This window comes from Gopherus flavomarginatus, chromosome 21, assembly GCF_025201925.1.
Source record: "Gopherus flavomarginatus isolate rGopFla2 chromosome 21, rGopFla2.mat.asm, whole genome shotgun sequence".
Classification (NCBI taxonomy): domain Eukaryota; kingdom Metazoa; phylum Chordata; order Testudines; family Testudinidae; genus Gopherus; species Gopherus flavomarginatus.
Genome location: NC_066637.1, coordinates 17,891,351 through 17,910,130, shown reverse-complemented (window position 1 = coordinate 17,910,130; position 18,780 = coordinate 17,891,351). Strand labels below are relative to the sequence as shown.

At 57.2% G+C, this 18,780-nt stretch overlaps 1 protein-coding gene across 2 annotated transcripts in view; it reads right to left on the bottom strand.

The window, feature by feature from the left end:
* Nucleotides 1–3,730: 3,730 nt before the first annotated feature.
* The window catches only part of ZBTB17 (zinc finger and BTB domain containing 17), a 35,178-nt gene continuing 20,128 nt past the window's right edge, over nt 3,731–18,780 (bottom strand). For both annotated transcript variants that reach the window (XM_050931213.1, XM_050931212.1), the window contains 13 exons: nt 18,204–18,392; nt 17,270–17,446; nt 16,922–17,047; nt 14,572–14,816; nt 14,342–14,484; nt 13,270–13,570; nt 10,955–11,042; nt 9,715–9,831; nt 7,588–7,708; nt 6,467–6,597; nt 5,917–6,132; nt 5,230–5,319; nt 3,731–4,273 (listed from right to left, as the gene is read on the bottom strand). In XM_050931213.1, coding sequence (XP_050787170.1) covers nt 4,008–4,273; nt 5,230–5,319; nt 5,917–6,132; nt 6,467–6,597; nt 7,588–7,708; nt 9,715–9,831; nt 10,955–11,042; nt 13,270–13,570; nt 14,342–14,484; nt 14,572–14,816; nt 16,922–17,047; nt 17,270–17,446; nt 18,204–18,392 — 2,210 coding nt within the window. In that variant the 3' untranslated portion in view covers nt 3,731–4,007. The remainder of the gene's footprint in view (nt 4,274–5,229; nt 5,320–5,916; nt 6,133–6,466; nt 6,598–7,587; nt 7,709–9,714; nt 9,832–10,954; nt 11,043–13,269; nt 13,571–14,341; nt 14,485–14,571; nt 14,817–16,921; nt 17,048–17,269; nt 17,447–18,203; nt 18,393–18,780) is intronic.

Genomic DNA, 18,780 nt, shown 5'->3' with positions numbered 1-18,780 from the left:
TCAGGGCCAGGCTACTCATGTGGCTTGTGGCAGCAGGTGCCAGGCTCAGGCCTGGGCATCATCCTGTTGCACGAATGACAGTCATTACTGGACTAAGTGATGGACAGGGGCCTCGGCTGTGCTGGTGAAGACCCAGTGAGCCGGGGTGGGGCGGAGCCTTGGGGGAAGAGATGAGGCCTCGGGGGTCTGGTTACCAGCCACTGCTCTGGCTCAAAGGAGTCAGTTCACGCTGGAGCTGGGTTTGAGCAGTAGGAGCCAACAGGAGCAGCTTAACCAAGCCCTGTATTGCTAGGAAATCGCCAGGTTTCCGACATGGCACAAGAGAGCGGAGGGTGGGTGGGCTGATCCTCTGGGCTTCCAGCCTTTCACCCCTATTGGCCCCACCCTACTTCTATCAGCACCCTAGGCTCTGAGCATGGGCTGCAGCCAGTTCCCGTGGCCCCGGGGACAGGGCAGGGTGGGGTGCACATCCCTTTGGCCTGCGGTGGGCCCAAGCACAAATACCAGGGGCTTAAGCAGAGGCTGCCCCTTGCTGAGCCTGAGCCTGGGCCTGGCTCCTGCTGGTGCCATCTTCTGATAATGCTGCATCCCTGCCCATAACCATAGTGCCCGTGTGGGTCCAGGGCCCTTCACCCAGGGCACGTGCTGGGCCAGCCCTGCGAGAAGGGCTCTGAGAGGCAGGCCCTGCGGGGTCGTAGGCCCATCTCTGCCCCTGACTCGTGGGGTGACCTGAGGGGAGTTGCTGCATCTGTTATGTGCGGGCGGGAAGGACCCTGAGTCTCTCAGAACTGGCCCTGCTATTCCCCTGTGCCCGAGCAGCACTTAGCCACCTTTTGCCTGCAAGGGACCATGCCCAGCTGCCAGGCAGTGAAATGCTGCCCCCAGAAAGGTCCAGGGTTGCAGCTCGGCTCAGGGGCCCTGGTGTAAATAACCCACAAGACAGCTCCCTCTGTCTCCACTGACACAGGGGGCTGGACACGTCAGCCCTGCACGGTAATGCTCCCTAACGCATCAACGACTCTTCCACAGCTGGTCCTCCCCAGGGTCCCTCTTAATAAGCTTCCTGTGTCTTGCTGTAGCCCTGCAGCAGAGGAAGGCCGACTGGTGCAGTCAGGGGTTAGGGGGCCTTGTCAGCAACCCCCATGCCCACTGTTGTGCTCTGCTCTGGCCTGCTTGTGTGTTCCTGGGTAAGTCACATCCCTTCTCCAGGCTGCATCTGCCCCTGGCTGGGAGGTTCAACGTATTAACCAAGGAGAGGCACTCGGGCCAGAGCCCATTGCACAGACTTAGCCTGCTGTCACCCATGTGGCAGACCAGCTGAGCCAGGTCCCACAGGCCCAGTTTGCCTTGACACTTCCCCTCCTACACCTCTGCAGCCAGGCTCCAGAACCTTAATGGCAAGTGCCCCCTAGCACCTACCTCCCCCAACTTCTGATTGACCTCTGCAACAGCTGTTACCTTTGCTGCCAACAGGTGGAACCATGCTCCCGCCCCAGGTCATGGCAGACAAGTCCCCTGCCTGCTTCAGCCAGTCCTACAGGCTGCTAGCCAGCTCGGGGGCTAGAGCCCCCTGTACAGCTTGGTGCAAGTAACCCCAGGCGTGTCCCGAGGGCGGCTCTCTTCACTGCAGCCTGTCCCCATGGGTGCCTGGACCACCGCCAGCCCCCTGCTGCTGCAGCCTTTGCTTCCCCCCCGCCCCCCTGCAGAGTTGGGGTTGTAGTATCAGGTTCCTGTGATTTAGCCCCTCTCCAAAGTTGGAGCCAGCAGTGGGATTGCAGGTGCTGCACTGCAGCCTACAGGCCGGATGGGGAACTGCAAGCACTGACTGCCTGGATTTGTTGGCAGAGACGCATTGGTAGGTTGGTGACTGGCATGTTGCCCACAGGCAGGTCAGTTGTTTGGGGTAAACTGCTCCCTGCCAGCACCAGTCTCAGGGGGAGGTTACAGGCCCGCCTGGCCAGGCTGAAATGCTGACAGCCGCCAACCCAGCTTTGCCCACCCGTGATCCTGAGCCTCCTACAGTAGCTGCCCGGCTCAGCTGGGTCAAGCCAGGTGGGGGATGGGAAGCTACAAAGGTGCCAGGGTCACACTTCGCCCTTGGTGTCTGTGCTCCTGTAGGTGCCAGACGATGGCCCCGTGCTGCTGTGCCCGAGAGCAGGGTGCTAACGTGTCCCGGCAGCGGCGCCCAGGAGCCCATTCTGCACTGCACAAACACCAGAGCCAGTCCCTGTATCCGAGTCCGGGCCCGAGGGCAAAGTGCTGCACTGGGAATGTACGTCTCCCTCTCGCTGCCAGGGCCAGCGGTGGAGTTTGTGCAGAAACCTTCCCTTAGAGCAGCTCAATGCTCCCAGCCAGCCACAGACACTTGCTGTGCAGTGTTAAAGCTGGGGCTGGCCGAGCCCCATCACTGAGGGGGTTTGCAGGGGGCTCCACTCTGTTTGGGTAGAGCCCCTTGGGGAGCAGGTAGGTATCAAGGACTAGTGTGGCCAGTGGGCAAAAAGTAGGGGGTGCTGGTATCCTACTGGGGGAAGGTGCTGGGTCTATAGGCCTGCACCATGAACTCCCAGAGCCCAAGCGGAGGCAGCGAACGCTGCCACTGCCCATGTTGGGGACACAAAGGGCAACTGGAGAGGAGGCCCAGCTGCAGGGCCCAATCTTGCCTGGGCCCCCTGTGCTGAGCCAGCTCGCACAGGAGCAGGTTTCAGAACCGGCAATATCCAGGGTGGACACAGCCTGGAACCAGGCCAGGGAGACAGCACAGTCCTCCCTCCAGCGGGGGAGTGAGATCCCGCTGCAGTCGCCCAAACGGAGTTATCCTATAACAACGTCCCGCCCCTTCCTGGGCTCTCAAACAGGTTGCTTGTCCCACTGTACCTCACCTTAGCCCCTGAATCCTTGACCAAGTGCCACTGGCCAGAGTGAACGCAACTGCACAGTGAGGGGACCAGCCGAACTGCTGATTCCCCCTCTCCATTGGTTCTCTCTCTTAGCTAAGCCCCCCCCTTTAACTGCCTTGTGATCAGCCCTCCCTGCCCTGCCCATGGCCCTGTTCGCAGGGCTAGACGCACGTGTACGAATCAGCACACAGCTGGGCCCATATGACACTCAGGTGGTATATTTAGTGTGGCTTCAGCCCACATAACAGATGGTTGTGTACCTGGCCCACAACAGTAAAGAGGTCGAGAATCACTGCTCTAGATGATACTTGTCCCATGTCAGCGCAGGGGCTCAACTGGGTGGCCTATCGAGATTCCCCCCGCAGCCCCACATTTCTATGATTCCAAGGCGCAGCAGCAGGGGCTCTCCTAGATGGCCCGTCGATTTGGATGGGCCTGAAACGGGCTCCACGGGAGTGTCACGGCACCGAATGAGCTTGTGGGCAGCAGATGGGGATGAAGTTCGGTCTGGCCAGGGTCTTCTCAGGCTGTGTAAGCTTCCCCCAGCCCAGCTACGCTGCAGCGAAGGTCGGCCAACTCTAACCACCCAAGCAGAGAGATTTTGCTATAGTTCTCACCCTACAATCCCCCTTCCTTGGGCCAGAAACCCCCTGTAACATCCAGCAGGCTCAGGAGGGCAGCACAGCCCCTGGCCCAGCCCCGCCCCCGGGGTTCGCCTGGCTTAGCCCGAGGCTGGAAGGGGAGCTCTGCAGCTCGCCCCAAGTGCTCGGGGAGGTTTGAGTGCAAAAGGCAGGAAGCAGTCATAGCACCAGGAGGCTGGGGCAGGGGATTGGTTTTAAATAGGATTTAGAAAATAATGGGATTTATTTTTCTCTAGATATTACACAACTTAGTGTGGATTCTCTCATTACAGAAATACATTTTTACATCATTCCATGGAGCTGTCTTTAAATAACTGGTCGGGATGTGACCAGCAGCTGACTCAGCAGCGCCCCCATGTGGGCTCCTACTTCCTTTTCAGACCATTAGTAGCCAAATGCTGTAGCATGATCCATCTCCTCTCCTGGGTCCCACTCCCGGGGGCGTTCTGACTGGTCCGGTGCTGCGGATTCACTCTGCAGGGTTCTGGCACTCCTCAGCCATGGGGGTCTGCACCTCCGTCCCGTCACGGGCTCGGAACAGCAGCTCCCCTGACTGGATCACCTGCTCAGCCTGCCACGTGGCGGCGGCTCCGTACTGCTGGTAAAAGTCCGTGTCGGCCTGGAACATCACCAGGGCCTGCGCCGTGTGGATCCGCACGTGCTGGGCCAGGCTGTTGGCATCCAGGAACTTCTCCCCGCAGGAGTCACAGGCGTAGAGGATCTGGGTGTTGGGGTCTGTAACAAAGCGGGGAAGCGACTCACCCAAAGGCCGTGTAGCCAGACAGATGCCTGGGAGCCAGGGCTGGGACCCTGCTCCTGCTCACACACAGCATGACCCTCTCATGAAGAAATCCACCCCCCAGAGGGAACAGTCCCCATGCAAGGGGGATCCCAAGGTCTGAGTCCTTTACACACTAGACTGGCCATAGCCCTAGGAAATCTCTAGGGAACCACTCGGCCCGGTCCCCACGGGATGGGCTAAACAGCAGGGATGGGAGGGCTGAGGAGTGTGCTCAAATGCAATCAACCAGAGGCCGGGGTTCCCCACGAGCCATGAACAGCAGGAGTGCTGCATAGCCTGCCCCCCTGTTAAAAACGCTGGGAGGATCCCGTGCAGCCCAAGGTGCCGCCCAGCCCTCATCACCGTCAGGCCTAGATTCCAAGGGCAGAAGGTGCCAACTTTCTCCGCTCCGGCCCCCATCCCCATGGGCCCAGCAGACAGGAGAACCCTGAGCCCCTCAATCCCTTTAACTGCGCGTGTGGGGCTCTGCAAACAGCTGCCTTCGCTTTGCTGAGCTCCATGGGGAAATAACCAGCTGTCTCCTGGAGCGAGCTGGGTGCAGTGCGGGGCTGGAGGCGCAGGTGGAAGGATGTTGCAGAGGGACCAGGCATCTCTGTGCTGGAGCATTAAGCCCTGCATCAGTGAGAAGTGCAGCAACGCCAACCCAGCCGCCAGGACCTGCTCCTGCAGACTCCTGCCAGTGCGGGGAGGCTGCACTGATGGACGCTCCCCAAACGTCTGGGCTGCTTCTAGAACGCCACTGGACCACGAGTTCGGCGTCTCCTCTCTGGGACTGAAGCAGGCCCCAGGTCTGCTCCCCTTGGAACAATCGGTACGTTGCCAGGAAACGCCCCCCATGGGCTCAGGAGTAGGGAGCCCCCATGCGTGCAGCCTTTCAGCTGCTCCTCACCTGCTTCCTGCACCTGCTTCACGGCCTTGGTTATCTCGGCCTTAAGTGCTTCGGTCTCGTCTGCCGTCACGGCGGCTGTCACGGGGACCACTGCAGTTTGGGGAGGGGAGAAGGAGAGTGACTTGGCCTGAACAAACCTCGGGGCTCAGCCCCCCCACCCTCCGGCCAGGCTGCCGGCTGATTTCGCTCAGGTAGAGCCCCCAGGCACAGTCCAGTCCCTGCCAGGCATGGAGAGAGGGGCTGGGACCCACGGGGTGCCTGTTCCATGCAGTGCTGGTGGAAGGCAACAGGCCTACAGACAGGCGTCCTGCCCCATGCCGGCGAGCATGGAGCCAGCCCTAGGAGCGAGAGGGGGACTCGCTCGGCACACGTTTCTGACTGGCCGCTGCTGAGGCTGCCAACAGGCAGGCAATTAGTGCCAGCGGCCATGGGACCCGGACTGACACCCACCAAATTCATTGCCTACATTGTGTTCAGATGGTAACGACCCCCAGCCACGCTCCGCAGTGGGGCAGACTTGAGCCAGAGACCACAGAGGGGAAGGGGCCTGGGACCCAGGGGAGGCGAGAGCCTCAGCGAGCCCCAGAGAGGTTTCCCTTTGGAGCAGCAGGCCCCTCTCGCCCCATGCCCAGTGCAGGGAGGGCGGCTCCTGCTCTGCTAACGGCGCAGGGAGACTCCCAGGCTCACCTGTCAGCTGCGTGACCGCCGTGGCTGCCAGCGCCTCCGTGGCCAAGGTGACCATGTCGTCCGAGGCCACGGTGACGATGTTGACCTCGTCGCCTTCCTCCGGCTCCAGGATCTTGATGCCGGCCTTGCCCTGGTGCACGGTTTTCACGTGGGAGCGCAGGTTGTCCACGCGGTTGAAGCCGCGGCCACACTTGTCGCAGAGGAACGGCTTCTCCCCTGCACGGAACCAAGCCCCGGCCTGGGTTAGCTCTGCAGGGAAACGCGACAGGAGCAGGGAGCAGAAGCTGCTCAGGGGCAGGGCCGGGGGGTCGGTCACAGCCTGTTGGATGGATGCCCGGGTCGTTTCAAGGGCACAGGATAATCAAGACCCCAAACATGGGCGAGGAGCAGGACTGCCGAGATCCCCCTCCCCTCCCTCTCCCAGCCCAGCCCAGCAGGTGCCCGGCTCTGAGCCATGGTATCTCCCCATGGGATTTCCATGCTGCTGGGCCCAGCGGCTCCCAGGAGCGTGAAGAAGCTGTGCTTGCCGGAACGGAGAGGCGGGACCCACCAGTGTGGATGATGATGTGCTTGGAGAGGTCGCCCACATTCACGAAGGCCTTGTTGCACACGTTGCATTTGTGCGGTCGGATGTTGTCGTGGTGACGGATGTGGTTGGCCAGCTGACTGGACTGGACAAACCTAGTGGGGAGGAAGGGGGAGGCCGTTAAGGGGGAGCGGAGGGAGCTGGGTGCAGTCACAGGACCCCAGCACAGAGCGCCTGGTGCCCCTGTCCAAGATGGGTCAGATGCATGGGCCTCCCCTGAAAGCAGAGAGAAGGCCTGGCTCAGAGCCTGCAGCCTCTTCACTGAGCTGGCCCAGTGCAGCCCAGCTGGGAGCATGCGGCAGGTGGACACCTTGTGCCCCCAGGTGCCCAACGCCAGTACTGCCCCTTTAACTGGAAAGAGACGGCAGAGGCTCATGTGCTCGGCTCCCATCAAATGGCCCCGGATGCGGAGCCCCATCGTAACAATCCCCAGCCCTGGACAGAGAATCGTTCTGACCACACGCAGTCAGGCCCGGAAATGGTGAAATTCCCCCACCGGCTCTGCACTTCGTCCAGTGCCAAGCGTCACGTGTCCCAGCACAAGGAGAGCTGGGCCAGAGCAGTGTGCTGAAGGTTAGTCCCTGGGAGCTAAGAGCCCCTTAGCTAGTATCCCCGGCCATGTGCAGCCCACCCCCCAGCTGATCTCAGGGGCACCAGCGGGGCTGAGAGGAGACCAGCTCTCACAGAGCTCTGATCTCCCCCTCTGCGGGCACCCGCTGGGAATGGCAGCAGTCCCTTTGGCACCGGGCTGGCAGAAGCCGCCCATCATCCTCAGCTGGGCACAGCAGCCCGTGTACTTCACTGGCGATTCCCCCAGAGACCCCTGCTCCTCCCCGGGACCATAAGGAAAAGAAAGCAACAAACCAACTGAAGTAACTGTCCCTCTGCCAGCAGATCTGGACCCTGGGCAGCGGGCGAGGGGCCCAGGTGGCAGGAAGCAGGAGCACATGGGCAGCAGGAGATCCCACGGGGCCCCATTCCTGTATTTGCTGGGCTAAGATCCAGGACTGCCTGGGCAGCTGGATGTCTGGGAGGGAGGCGGGGCCCAGCCAGGAGCCCAGGAGGAGGACGGGGCGGGGTCTCACCTCTTGCCGCAGCGCTCGCACACGTAGGGCTTCTCTCCGGTGTGCTGGCGCACGTGGGCTATGAGGGAGCTGGCCTGCGTGAAGGCCTTGCCACAGATCAGGCACTGGCAGGGCTTCTCGCCTGGGGAGAGAAGGGCAGAGCTCAGCAGCCAGACCCACTAGCCCCACCCATGCCTAGGGCCAGTGATCAGTTGCTGGTGGGCCGCTCCCCCAGTCAACTGACCCCTACACATGGCCATAGGGGCAGCCGTCTAGAGATCCTGGGGGCTCTGCCGCTTCAGGCCTTTCCCAGGTGGGTGGAAAGAGGCAGCTCACCTGAGCCCTAGGGGCCTGAAATGAAGAGCTCTGGGATGGACAGACATGGGCGCTTCACACGTGCTTGGGAGGCCCGAGGAGACACACGAGCTGCTCCGAAGAGCCGACTCTCATTCAGACATGGCACAATGTAAGAACGGCCAGACGGGGTTAGACCCAAGGTCCATCTAGCCCAGTATCCTGTCTACCGACAGTGGCCAATGCCAGGTGCCCCAGAGGGCGTGAACAGAGCAGGGAATCATCCAGTGATCCAGCCCGTCTCCATTCCCAGCATCTGGCAAAGAGGCTAGGGACACCATCCCTGCCGATCCTGGCTAAGAGCCATTGTTGGACGGATCCTCCATGAACTTTAGTTCTTTTTTGAACCCTGCTATAGTCTTGGCCTTCACAACATCCTCTGGCGAGGAGTTCCACAGGTTGACTGTGCGTTGTGTGAAGAAATACTACCTTGTGTTTGTTTTAAACCTGCTGCCTAGAAATTTCATTGGGTGACCCCTGGTTCTTGTGTTATGAGAGTGGTAAATAACACTTCCTTCGCTTTTCCCCACTCCAGTCATGATTTTATAGACTTCAATCATATCCCCCCTTAGTCCTCTCTTGTCCAAGATGAAAAGTCCCAGTATTTTTAATCTCTCCTCACACGGACGCTGTTCCGTACCCCTAATCATTTTTGCTGCCCTTTTCTGTACCTTTTCCAATTCTAGTATCTCTTTTTTGAGCTGGGGTGACCACATCTGCATGCAGTATTCCAGACGTGGATGTACCATTATGTACAGAGCCATTATGATATTTTCTGACTTATTATCTATCCCTTTCCTAATATTCTGTTCGCTTTTTTGCCTGCCGCTGCACATTGAGTGGATGTTTTCAGAGAACTATCCACAATGACTCCACTTTCTCTGTCCTGAGTGGTTAACAGCTAATTTAGACCCCAGTATTTTGGATGTATAGTTGGGAAGATGTTTTCCAATGTGCATCACTTTGCATTTATCAGCACTGAATTTCATCTGCCATTTTGCCACTCAGTTTTGTGAGACCCCTTTGTAAATCCTCGCAGGCTGCTTAGGAGTTAATTATCTTGAGCCATTTTAAGGAGTTAAAGGACTGGGCCAGTGTGTGGCAGGAGGGGTATAAAGATGAGACCACGTCTCAGTCCCTGGGCATGTCTGTCCCAACCGCACTGTTCTGCAGCTCATCAGCAGCGTGGCACTACTCCTGTCACACTCAGCACATCGGCTTCTCATGCCACTTGCCTGACCCCCGGCCGCCAGCAGTCTGTGCTCTAGTGAGTTACAGCCTCGCTAGGCAGGTCGGCTGCTCCCTCTTCCAAGCAGAGCTCTGGCACCAAAACCGGGTGAGTGTCAGAGAGCCCAAGAATCCACCAGAGACTTCACTCTTGCTGTTGATTTTACACAGAGGCCGCCCAAATACTGTGATGATGGGCAGTAGACCAGTTCTCCGAAGGACCCGGGCACAGCTGTCCCACTACGCTGGGCTATGCCGAGTACATACACACGCTCTGGAATCCTGGGGGCAGGAAGCACAGGCCCCTTGGCGTGGGGCGAGGGGGAGCGTTCTGAAGAGCTGGAAGCACACAGGAGACCCCACTGTTTGCTGCACAACAGATACACACGAAACCAAAGCCTCTTGGCAGCTACTGATGGTACTTGGCAGAGGTCCGAGAGGAACATGGCCCTGCATAGTCAGCCCATCCCCAGCCCTGCTGCTTGCTTTGCTGAGCCTAGCCCCCAGAGCAAGAGGATGGGGGTCTCGGGGCCTGGTCCCCCGCTGGCCCAGGCTGGGGTCCCCTACCTGTGTGAATACGAACATGCCGCTGCAGGGCGCCAGGGTCCGCGAACTGCCTCTGGCAATGCACACACACGTACGGCTTCTCTCCGCTGTGGATCCGCAGGTGCCTCTTCAAGTTCCCTTGGAGGAGCCAGACAAAGGGGAGTCAGTAGCCCAGAGGGCTGTGTGTGCGTGAGCACTCCCCCCTCCCCCTCCAGACTGGCTCGCTCGGTCTGCGCTGAGCCGGTGAGAAATCACCAAACGAGAGCAGTGCATTTTCCGTGGCCTCGTGCTGCCTTAGCTCTCCACTTCTGAGGCCACAGGACTGCGTATTGTTCAGTTACTGAGTGCGACATTCAGGAGGCCCTGGGATTTCTAGCCTGTTACACAAATACACACTGGCTAGTATGCTCTCAGCCCCGCGCAATGCAGCAGGAGGCAAGGGACCCGTGCTATGCCATGAGGGGGGCTTTGCATTGGCAAACAGCAATCTAGGGCGACAGGAACAGCTCAGCTCAAGAAGTGACTCACGTGGCCTGACCCCAGCGGTGGCTTTAGAGACACCCAGCGTCTCTGAGGATTTTAGATTTCACTCTTCCATTGTATTAAATGCTAATGGGCAGCACTGTCAGCTCTCAGGTTGGCAGCACAGGTCTTGCCATATTTGGTGTTCTTCTTAAAGCCCCAGCTCCTGGAGTCAGGTGATTACACAAGACTCTCAGCTTCCATTTTTAAAAAAACAGGAATTTTCTAGCCTTCATGGCTATGGAGAGAAGCCTGTGGCTGTGACTCCCTAAAGGCTCAGACACCTGAGGACAAAGAACCACCCAATTTCATTATTTACTTATGTTTAAATCATGCGAGTCTTAAGCCCAGTTCATGATATTTTGGGGCCTAACTCATGATCCTTGAAGTCTTGGGGTTGATGATGGAGAATAGGGCACCAGCTGTCCCTCTGCCCCCTTACTGGGGAGCTGGGCTTGCTTCTAGCAGTGTCAGAAGTTCCTTTTGCCAACCTGGGCAGCACTTTCTGTCCAAGCAGGGGGTGCCCCCGGGAAATCTTCACCTCAGAGATGCTGTGCCCATGATGAGTATCTGGCGACTCACTGAGGAGCAGCTCACCCCACCCCAATGCTTCTTCCCAACCCAGCCTAAGCCTGCAAAGACGCGGCCTCTACTCTAGGTGGTGCTGACTGCAAATGCCATGGGACAGCCAGAGCAGACACGCTTGTACCCACCCGCCCACGCGTCCCCCCCGTGGTACCTGATGTGGTGAACTGCTTGCCGCATTCCCGGCACTTCAGCGGCCCGTCCGCGATGTGAATCTTCAAGTGCGCCTTTAAGTTCCCCACCTGCAGGCAGACAAACCAGCTGCACTGAGCCCTGCTGCTCCTCGGGGAGCAGAGGGATTGTGTGGGCAATCCCATGTATATTGGACGCACACAGGTGGGTGGCATTTAGGGCTGCCAACTTTCTAATCACACAAAACCAGACACCCTTTCCCCCTGCCCTGGCCCTTCCCAGAGGCCCTGCCCTTGCCCCACCCTTTCCCTAAGGCCCTGCCCCCAGTTCACTCCATCTCCCCCCTGCCCCTCGGTCGCTCGCTCTCCCCCACCCTCACTCACTTTCACCAGGCTGGCTCAGAGAATTGGAGTGTGGGGGAGAGGGGAGGGGCTCCAGCTGGGAGTGTAGTCTCTGGGCTGGGGCTGAGGAGTTTGGGGTACAGGAGGGAGCTCTGGGCTGGAGCAGGGGGTTGGGGTGAAGGCTCCAGCTATGGGTGTAGTCTCTGGGGTGGGGCCGGGGATGAGGGGTTTGGGGTACAGGAGGGGGCTCTGGGCTGGGGCAGGGGGTTGAGGGTCTTGGGGTGCAGGAGGGGGCTCTGGGCTGGGGCAGGGGTGCAGGCTCCAGCTAGGGGCGTAGTCTCCGGGGTGATGCCGGGGATGAGGGGTTTGCGGTGCAGGAGGGGGCTCTGGGCTGGGGCAGAGGGTTGGGGTACAGAAGGGGGCTCTGGGCTGGGGCAGGGGGTTGGGGTGTGGGAGGGGGTGCAGGTTCTGGCCGGGCAGTGCTTACCTCAGGCCGCTCCTGGAAGGGACCGGCATATCTGGCATCTAGGCGGGAGCGGCCAGTGAATTAGATGATGCCCCCACAGATCCAATTGGCCGTGGTTCCCCGCCAATGGGAGCTGCAGAGGCTCTCTGGCCCCTGCGCCAAGGAGCTGGACACACTGGCCACCTCCAGGAGCCGCACACACTGGCCACCTCCAGGAGCCGCAGGGAGCCTGCCTTAGCCCCACTGCACTGCCGACCCGACTTTTAATGGCTGGTCAGTGGTGCTGACTGAAGCCGCCAGGGTCTCTTTTCGACCAGACGTTCTGGCTGAAAACCAGACGCCTGGCAGCCCTAGCAGCATTTCAGTGACAATGTCTTAGTGTAGCACAGACGTGCGAAGTCTGTTCATCCACCACAGCCCTGCCACAGCAGCAGCCACTGCTTTGTCCTAGGTTTGTGCTGCGTACATGTGGCAAATCTGGTCTTGTGGTTCAGGAGCTGGGACGGGGACGTACGTTCAGCTCCAGCTCTCCTGAGAGGAGGGTGCTGCGGCCTCGGACAGCGACAGCCTCAGGAGTGAGATGGAGAAAGGCATCCCCAGATGCTGCCAAGACAAAGCCTCTGCCCAAAGCTGCACTGTAACACGCCTCCTTCCAGCTGCTACTAACGTGAGGACAAATCGATCAGGGCTCACAGGCTGACTTTCTTTCCTCCCAACCCCCTTGTCTCTAGAGCTCCGAAGCAGTGGGGTCCCGGGGATACAGTACAAGAGTTGGAGTCAGGAAACCTGAATTCTCTTCCTGGCTCACTGCGACACGGGGGGTGAATCAGTCACCTCCCTCTCTGTGCCTCAATTTCCCCATCTGTAGAATGGGGACAATCAAACCTCTCACAGGGCTAGTATGTAGGTGCTCAGACACCGAGAACCAGTACAGAGCAGAACAGAGATTGGACGGGGGACCTACTCCAGAGTAGCTGGCTGCTCTCTAGTTCTCCACGGAGGACTTTGACATGGAGGAGACAGGCTCTGTTATAGCCCCCCCAGATCTTCCTGGGCTCTTCACAGGGGAGAAGGGGCTCTTGGGGACTAAGGAGACACCTAATGCAAAACGTTTCCACGTGTTAGTCGCATGTTGAGGAGGAGGAGGACAAAGTGCTAACTCTGAACTGGGGACTCTGGGGCTGTGCTTTGGGTCCAGCCCCAGAAATGCAGCCTGCAGCTGCCATCTGGCACTTCACAAGGGGCCTGACCCAAGGCCTATGGAAGAATCAATGGAAGTCTTCCCATGGGCCGTGGATGAGACCCCATACCAACAGGGAGAGGCAGCCCAGAGACTTGATGACCCCAATCTGGCCTTCCTCTAGCGGCTCTGGGTTCGAGGCTGGTGAATGCAACCAACCAGCAACTTCTCTGGCAGACAGAAGGACAAGCAAGTCTGCCACGGGGGTGTTTATTGTCCACAGGTGTTGGGGGTGCCCCTGGAGGTCCCAGCAAGCTGTCAGAGGGGCTCCCCAGCTGCCATCCACTCACCTGATTGAATTTCTTGTCGCAGTGAGGACACTTGTGCTCTTTGTCTGTGTCGTGGGTCTCCAGGTGGCGCATCTTGGAGGTGGGATCGGAGAAGGAGCGCCCGCAGTAGTCACACTGGTAGGGCTTTTCGCCGCTGTGCACCAGCTGGTGCCGTTTGAGGTTGCCTGAGGTGGTGAAGAGCTTGCCGCAGTCGTCACACCGATATTTGGCCTCTCCCGTGTGCCGCTTCTTGTGCAGGTTCAGCAGGCTGATGAGCCGGTAGCTCTTGCCGCACTCTTCACAGCTGTAGGGCTTCAGAGGGCTGAAAGAGGGATTCAGAAGGGACTGAGGGACTCCGCACGGCAGCCAGGCAGCTTGTCTGTTCGGGACAGACATTTCTGATCCTTCTCCTTTTGGCAGCTCTAAGATCAACCCTCAGACAAGACACCTGCCTAGAGAGTCAACATAGGCACGTTCTGGAATACCTCCAGCATCAAGACATCAGCACCAGAGACTAGGACTCCAGTGTGCAGCAATGGGCGAGCTCTGCTGTAGCCAAGCAGCAAGGAGGGGCTGTTCCCTGGGTCAGAGGGGCTTCACCCCTTTAGAAGCACTACACCCAGCCAGACGTCTGCTGCCACGGGGGGGGGGGGGGGACAGCAGGCAAGGGGCAGAATGAGAGGGTGCATCAACCTGGCTGGAGTGGAGTTCACTCCATTAGCAACCCCTCACTCTACCTGCTAAGTCCTCTCAACCCCCCAACTCCCAGCTGCTGGCACACACAGATGGGATGTGCAGCCCATCCAGGCACCCCCATGCTAGGGTTAATCTAGCTGGCTCGATAAAAATAAAAGTGAGGATGCAGCAGTGCAGGCTACACAGCCAGTACATACGTGGGGGGTGTCAGGGGGACTTGTGCAGCCCACAGCACAGCATCCACACGTCTGTTTTCACTGAGCTAGCTAGATCGGAGCTAGCACAGGTCCGTCTACATGAGCTGCAGCTCCCACACCTGGCTGCAGAGCAGACCGGCAGCTGCAGCGAAGAGCAGGTGCTCACTGGCATGTTGTTTTCGGTTGGCAGCAAGCTGTACCTGTGTGTCTTCTCGTGGGCTTTGCAGGCCGCCGGGTCGGAGAACGCTTTGTTACATTCCCTGCAAGAAAAAGGCTTTTCTCCAGTGTGGATCCGGATGTGCCGCTTGAAGTTACCGGTGTGCGTGAATTCCTTTCCGCAGTCCTACGGACAAAGACGCACAGGATAAAGAGCCAGCCTCGCCGAGGTCCAGGGGAACTGAGGCCTGGGAGGAAGCTGCGCTCACCTTACCTCACATTTGTGAGTCACCGAGCCATAGGCTTTCGACTCGGTCCTGTCGCTGTAGGTGCCTGATCGCAGCAGCCTGGCTTCCACGGAGTTCTCCTGCCCGGAGTCTGTGCCCCCTGACTCATTATCCTCAGGGTTGTCTCCGTTTTCCAACCGTGGCTTCTCTTCCTCTGGGATTTTAGCTTCCTCCTCTTCTTCCGCTGTCATCTCCTCCTCTTCCTCCTTCCCCTCCAGCTCCACCTCCATTTCTGCAGGAGACAGAGGGATGCTGAAAACCAGGAATAAAAGGGGGGAGACAAAAATCCTGCTGCGGCATTGCATATGGTTAATAAAAGAAGCCTGCAGACTTGGGAGACAAAGACCCAGATGGGACAGCTGCTTGGAAAAGGGAGTTACTCCCCCAGGGGCAATTTTGAGTTTTTGGAAGAAACAAACAAAAAAAAAAAATCAAAACCTGAATTTTTTCAGCTGAAAACCAAAATATTTCGAACCTGAAAGGCAGCCGTAGCGCTGCATGCTTCCAGCCTCCTCTAGAGGCCAGGCTCCCGGCTTAGACTTCATCTGCCCTGAAGGGCCACAGCCCCTGCCTTGAGGGAGGGGAGAGGGATGCCTCCTAGCAGTCACATGGCCACAAAGTATCAGGGGAAACGAAATCTGGCCAGGGAGTCCAACCGAGAGGGGGACTGGGAGTATGAGACACCTGAACTACAATTCCTATGATGCTCCATGGTTTTATTTGAGAATTGAAACATTTTGGTTTTCAGCTATTCAGGTTGATGAAAAAAACCAAAAAAACCCATCAACATTTTCCACGGAAAGCAGACACTTTTTGTGCAAAATTTTGTTTAGATGCCAAACTGTTGGGGTTTTTTTTTTTTGGGCAAAAATAGGTTTTGATGGAAAATTTTCAACCTAAGTATGGGTCCCAGGCTTAAGGGACCAGTGACGGGATTCGGCCTGTCACTTCTAGGTCACCGATGCAGAGTCAGGAGTGACTGAAAGATTCCCCCCTGCAGGGCTGTTGGATGATCTCAGTTTAGTTCCCATTGGACAGGTGCTTTCACAGCATTAAACCCACCACCGACTGCCTTGCAGAGCTTCCACTGACTGAATGGGAAACCAAGCTATGCCCCCAGGTGGGAGCAGGGGCAGCTGGCAGGACAGCCCTGGGGAGCTTGCACTGCTGTTGCCTGGCGGGGAACCTGTTCTGTACACAGTAGGCTCCTGTTTCCAGCCCTGTCCTTTGTTCAGCACCTACTCTCAGAGTGTCTGGTAAAAATGCAATTAGATGTCCATTTGCGTGGCCATATAACTGTCACTTCTTGCTGAAATTGCTACAGCTTAAAAATACGATACGGGCCATGTTCGGCATTTAAAGAAGCAGTGCACAAGGAGTTTGGGGCTTCCACCCAGCCAGCCTTCCCCACCCCTGTACACTTCCTGAAGTGCACAGACGTTGGAACCCTCCGGTGTTTGCATGCTGGTGAGGCAGAGAGGGCTCAGGGAACAGGGCCCCACAGATCTGGGGTCCCCAACATAATTCAGGTCTAATGGGCTGCCTGGGACATGGGGCGTCTCTCGTTGCTTGGGAACTGGGATTTGCAACCCCTTGACTGGAAAAAGTTGTCTAGAGTTACTGTAATTTCTCTAAGTGCCTCAGTAAAGCTACCGAAACGCTGCTTTGTAGCTTCTAACAGGCCCTGGCATTTCACAACGGCTCCTCCGGCCTGGCTCACCTGCCCAGCTGTGGTATGCTAAAGGGGTAGGTTTCCTCCTCCTCTAGAGGTATTCGCTTTCTGCCAGCATGAAAGGGATCTAGGTTTATGTATACAAAACCCAGGGAAGCCCCGTGCTTTCAAACAGGCTGGATCTAACGAGCAGGATGATCCTCAGTTCCTGGATTTGCAAACGTAAGCTCCTGCGCCAACGAAAACTACAGCCCTTAAAATTCCCAACTTCAGCTCCAACTATTTGCAGCTCAGAGCAATGCAATCCTGACGTACTTGATGACCTGGACGGCCCAGGCTGCAGGTTTCATGGCCTGCTGCGAGAGCATGGGCTGTACAGCATACAGTGACACCCGTTCCCACTTCACGTCCTGCTGTGGTACGCCACTTAGGCCTGTTCCCGGTGGAGCCGAGCCAGCCAACTGCCCGGGAAAGAACCAGCGAGCCCTGCACTGGTGAAACCAAACACCCAGGGCAGAAACGTTTGACAAGTGTGGCGGTGTGGCCATGGGGAACCTGGGGTCTGGAGCTATTCCTCTGTGCATAAGGAGCTGGAGACGAGAAAGCTGGATGTAAGGAGGGAAGTTACTGTCAAAGCCCCATCCCGTGCCAGCTGCAGGTCGCACCTTGCTCTGAACTCTGGGAGGAGCTGCACTTTGCAGCCAGGCTGGCGATGCTGGGCCTAGTATCCTCTGGCTGCTGGCTAGTGGGCACCTCAGAGTGGGGGTCCTCCCGTACGGCGTCACCTGCACCTAGAAACAAAGAAGAGCACGTTAGAACCATTCACTGCGACGGCTGAGACGTACTGTGAGGAAACGGGGGGAACATGGAGGGCTGTGGAAAGGATCAGGTGAGATTAAGGGGTTTGGGGGAGGCAGAAGGCTGCCCCAAGGCCTAGCACCACACAAGTGAAGGTATGAAGCCAGGAAGCTTAATTACCTTCACTTTCTATACATAACCCTCCTCAGGCTGACCTGCTCGGTCGTTGGTCTCCTTGCTGTCCTCCTCCTCGGGCTCTTTCTCCTTTGGCTCTGCTGCGGCCTCCGTCATCAGCTCCTCCTCTTGTCTATCAGATGGGACCTCCTCAGCTCTGTCGAGTCCACCGAACGCTGCTGCTGCTGCTTTACCTTCTTCAGGTGCTTTTTCATCCCCTGCAGGGGAAACACACACAAGCAAACCACACTCCCTTCACATTTGGTGACGACAGATGGACAAAGCAACCAAAACTTCCGCACTGGCCTCTCTGAGAGTCCAAACAATGGACAGAGCAGTCAGAAAAGCCAGCCAATAGCACCCAGGGCGCTAATTGTCTGAAGATGCTATCAACACATACCACTAGTGGGACAAGAAAGGAAAACAAACATTTAGTAGCAAACACATAACGCCTGGTGCCATCCATGGGGTTACACAGATACATAAGCCTCATCTGTATCTTGGGAGGGTAAGTTAGAGGGAACAGATCTAAGCCAGAACTCATGACTTGCAATACTGAAATGTGCTGCATGTGTCTGACCAATCTTAGTGCACCAAATCCCTATCCTCTAAGTCTCGCAGTGCCAAGACTAGGATTTGGAGCCATTGACGCGACAGAGCAGCCACTGACCATGAGATGGACGTTGCCAGGTACAGCTGTGCTCTTCACCTGGGAAACTGGCAGTGCTGCCCCCAGAGCCTGGGAGCCAATGTTCTGCAGCTTCGCAGGCCACATGCACAGCATGGGGTGACCTCACCTGCACCTTCCTTACATTTCTTTTGGAAGGCAATGGTTCTTTATTGACTGACTAATCACCGAGTTCAATACAATCTCCAGGCCAGCTTATTAGAGTAAAGAAAACATCTAACTGGGAATGAATCAAAGTTTAGCTTCTCCTCTCAGCTCCTGCCCCAGGGGGTAAGAGGGCTGCCTACCGGTCACTTCAGGGACCTTGTGGCTTTCTGAACTGGGTTCAGCTGACACGGTGAGAGACTTCAAAGCATTGCAAGCGTTGACGATCTCCTGCATCTGGAGGAAACCGGCAACTGCTAGTACATCCTCCACGTTCTCTGGGCTCAGGCTGAGCTTGGCTGTGTACATGAACTCCAGTACCTGACCAAGGCCTGCAAGAAAACAGATCAGAAACAAAACAAACACAAATCAAAGCTCCGGAGATGAGTGGCCCTTTTCACAGCAAGCTAAATTGCCAACAATTTAGAGGTTGAACATGCATTAGTGACTAAAGGCCAGATTTTTAAAAAAGGTTTAGGATGGCTAACTCCCATTGATTCAAAGGCCTTAACAACGTATCCTATATGCAGCTATAAAACTCCCTGAAAAGCCTAATTCAAACCATGCCAGATTCTTACTTTCTAGGTAAGAGTAACAAATAATGATACCTTAACCAGTTGTTACCATTGTTAGTGTTAGTTTAGCACAAGAGGGTGGGGAAAAGTAAAATTCTGTAGGCTGACATAAATAAGACATGGAACTCAGGGAGTGTGACTGTCT